The 2,500-nt window shown below is 37.1% G+C and overlaps 1 protein-coding gene across 2 annotated transcripts in view; it reads left to right on the top strand.

Annotated features, from left to right (window-relative positions):
- guk1b (guanylate kinase 1b) overlaps positions 1–2,431 on the top strand; it is a 5,532-nt gene extending 3,101 nt beyond the window's left edge. For both annotated transcript variants that reach the window (XM_060881691.1, XM_060881690.1), the window contains 5 exons: positions 141–237; positions 899–1,037; positions 1,225–1,309; positions 1,652–1,737; positions 1,931–2,431. In XM_060881691.1, coding sequence (XP_060737674.1) covers positions 141–237; positions 899–1,037; positions 1,225–1,309; positions 1,652–1,737; positions 1,931–1,963 — 440 coding nt within the window. In that variant the 3' untranslated portion in view covers positions 1,964–2,431. The remainder of the gene's footprint in view (positions 1–140; positions 238–898; positions 1,038–1,224; positions 1,310–1,651; positions 1,738–1,930) is intronic.
- Positions 2,432–2,500: the final 69 nt, after the last annotated feature.

Below are 2,500 nucleotides of genomic sequence, written 5' to 3'. Positions count from 1 at the left end.
CCCTGTGGATTTTTAGGTCGTACCACCACCCTTGGCTTTTGGGAGACAACATCACATTACAGTACAGAGATAACAGTGTAACAGACCTAACTAATCTACAGCGTCCTAACAGTTAATCCTCCATCTGTTCACCTCCACAGATTACCACTTCACCACCCGGGAGAAGATGCAGGAGAGTATCGATAATGGCGAGTTTATCGAGAATGCCGTGTTTTCTGGAAACATGTATGGCACCAGGTGAAGTCTGTCATCCTTTTGAGGCACTGCTATGTTTTAGGAGTAGATAGAAGTTCAGGAGAAAGCAATATGGTCTCGTACACATCTTTCCGAAGCTCTGCGATTATGTGTAGTTCACCTGAGGTAAATCCGCTGAAGCTGCTCACAGTGTTGGTTGTCGGCTCAGCAGCTATTACTCCGTACTCACTACCTGACATGTCAGTTCAATCAGATCCTTGAAAACTTGTATGACCGTGGACGATACAACTGTGATGCTAACAACGCAAATGATAAACAACACATTCATAACATGATATCAATAAAATTTTATATTATACAAATATTAAAATTTATTAAATAAATAAATAAAGCTTTTTTTTAAAATAAATAAATAAATAAATAAATAAATAAATAAATAAATAAATGTTTGCTATTGGCTCACAGTACCAAGTCATGGTATTGTGAGTTTGCAGGTCAAAGCTCAATTATATTAATACAAGTTCTTTCTCTTAATCTTTTCTTGCTACAAAACTAGTCATGTGATATCTCCATATTGGTGGCTTCTTGAATGATCAATAGATTTGAACCATGTAAACATCTACTTTAGTTACTGCAGAAGACTGTAAAGGTGTTTATTTAGCATGTTAGCAGTGCTAATGAATCCTGTCATTTCTCCTGATAGTAAGTTAGCCATAGAAGATGTTCAGGCCAAGAACCGGATCTGCATTCTAGACGTCGACCTTCAAGGGGTGAAAAACATCAAGCAAACAGACTTGAACCCCATCTATATCTCCATCCAGCCTCCGTCCATAGAGATCCTGGTAAGATACAGTCTGAGACAAAGTTTTTTTTTTTTTGGAAATGGCCGAACAAGAATTTATAAAAAAAGAAAAAGGAATCCAGTTTCAGGTGAAGCTTTATATTATAGTTAATAGAAATTACAAAGAAAACTACCAATAAACAGATAGACAGTTATTAAAACTGTGTTGTTGTTGTTGTTGTTTTCAGGAGAAGCGTCTCAGAGACAGGCAGACGGAGACAGAGGAAAGTCTACAGAAACGTCTGGAAGCGGCCCGTGTCGACATGGAGCGCAGTAAATCTCAGATAAATCCATTGAATTCTGGACTGTGATTGGTCAGAATGTGTTGAATGTTATTGTCTAGAACAGCAGCTCAGACAGTAGTACAGCTATAAGTCACATGATCATATTAATGCACTCAGGCTAATTATGTAACTGGAAGGAGTCTCCAATGTCAGCGCATTGTAACGGTCAGAGGTAAAGCTGGAACTTTACATTTAAAGATTTATAGCTGCTCTAACATAAGACATAACAAGAACTAACTTGAGAACCAGTTATTTGCTGGTGCTTATGTCATCCTCTTTCTCTCTCTCTCTCTCTCTCTCTCTCTCTCTCTCTCTCTGTTTCTTTGTGCAGGTAAGGAACCAGGCATCTTTGACATTGTCATCGTTAACGATGATCTGGAAAAAGCCTACGAGAGGCTTAAAAGTGCTCTTATCACGGTAATTCTGCAAATAATTAAAAAAAAGTAATTCCCAGTTTTGTTCTGCTTTGCTTAGAAATCGTTTTCATCCAGAATCATGACCCAGAATCTATGCACATATTTAATTTCATTATTTATTGACCATTTCATCAATATATGTGCCGTCACGTCTGTCACGTTTGTATTTCATCCTTATAATTGACTCTTAACAGGAAATTCAGAAGGTTCAAGATGCTAAAAAGTAAGAGGACGAAAACCATCTTGTCCTCTTGGGAACCGACATGAAGCCTTTCTTTCCAGCCTTCAAGCAACACAAATCTATTCTACGGTCATTTATTAGAGAAACAATTCGACATGACACTGAAATAAACTTATTGACAGGCTAAGTCTTAGACAACATGTCATGCTAACACGGCTGATGGAAAACGTCAGTATGATTTTCATTATTAAAGTGAATTCTTTAATTCAGTCTTAAGCATATGACGGTATATAAGAATCATGTCTGGAAGTTCATTACATCAGCATTTTATTCTTCTTTGTGTAAATTATACAGACTACAAAAATTCTGGGTTCTGGGTAGTAAAGATGTGCTAGAATTTTGTGGACCTAGAGATGCTACGGGATAAACGTCATTCAGATCGAACTGAAAATAAATGTCTTGAATGTGACTTGAATGTTTATCTGAATAAATGTGTAGACGCTGATACACATAATACTGCGTGGACGTCCATTTATTATTAAAAGAATAGCAGGAGTAGGTTGTTTAAGGCTTGCTAGCAACT

The sequence above is a fragment of the Tachysurus vachellii genome, chromosome 11, assembly GCF_030014155.1.
Source record: "Tachysurus vachellii isolate PV-2020 chromosome 11, HZAU_Pvac_v1, whole genome shotgun sequence".
Taxonomy (NCBI): domain Eukaryota; kingdom Metazoa; phylum Chordata; class Actinopteri; order Siluriformes; family Bagridae; genus Tachysurus; species Tachysurus vachellii.
The sequence above is the reverse complement of the archived record's forward strand: the minus strand, read 5'-3'. Positions and strand labels throughout refer to the sequence as shown.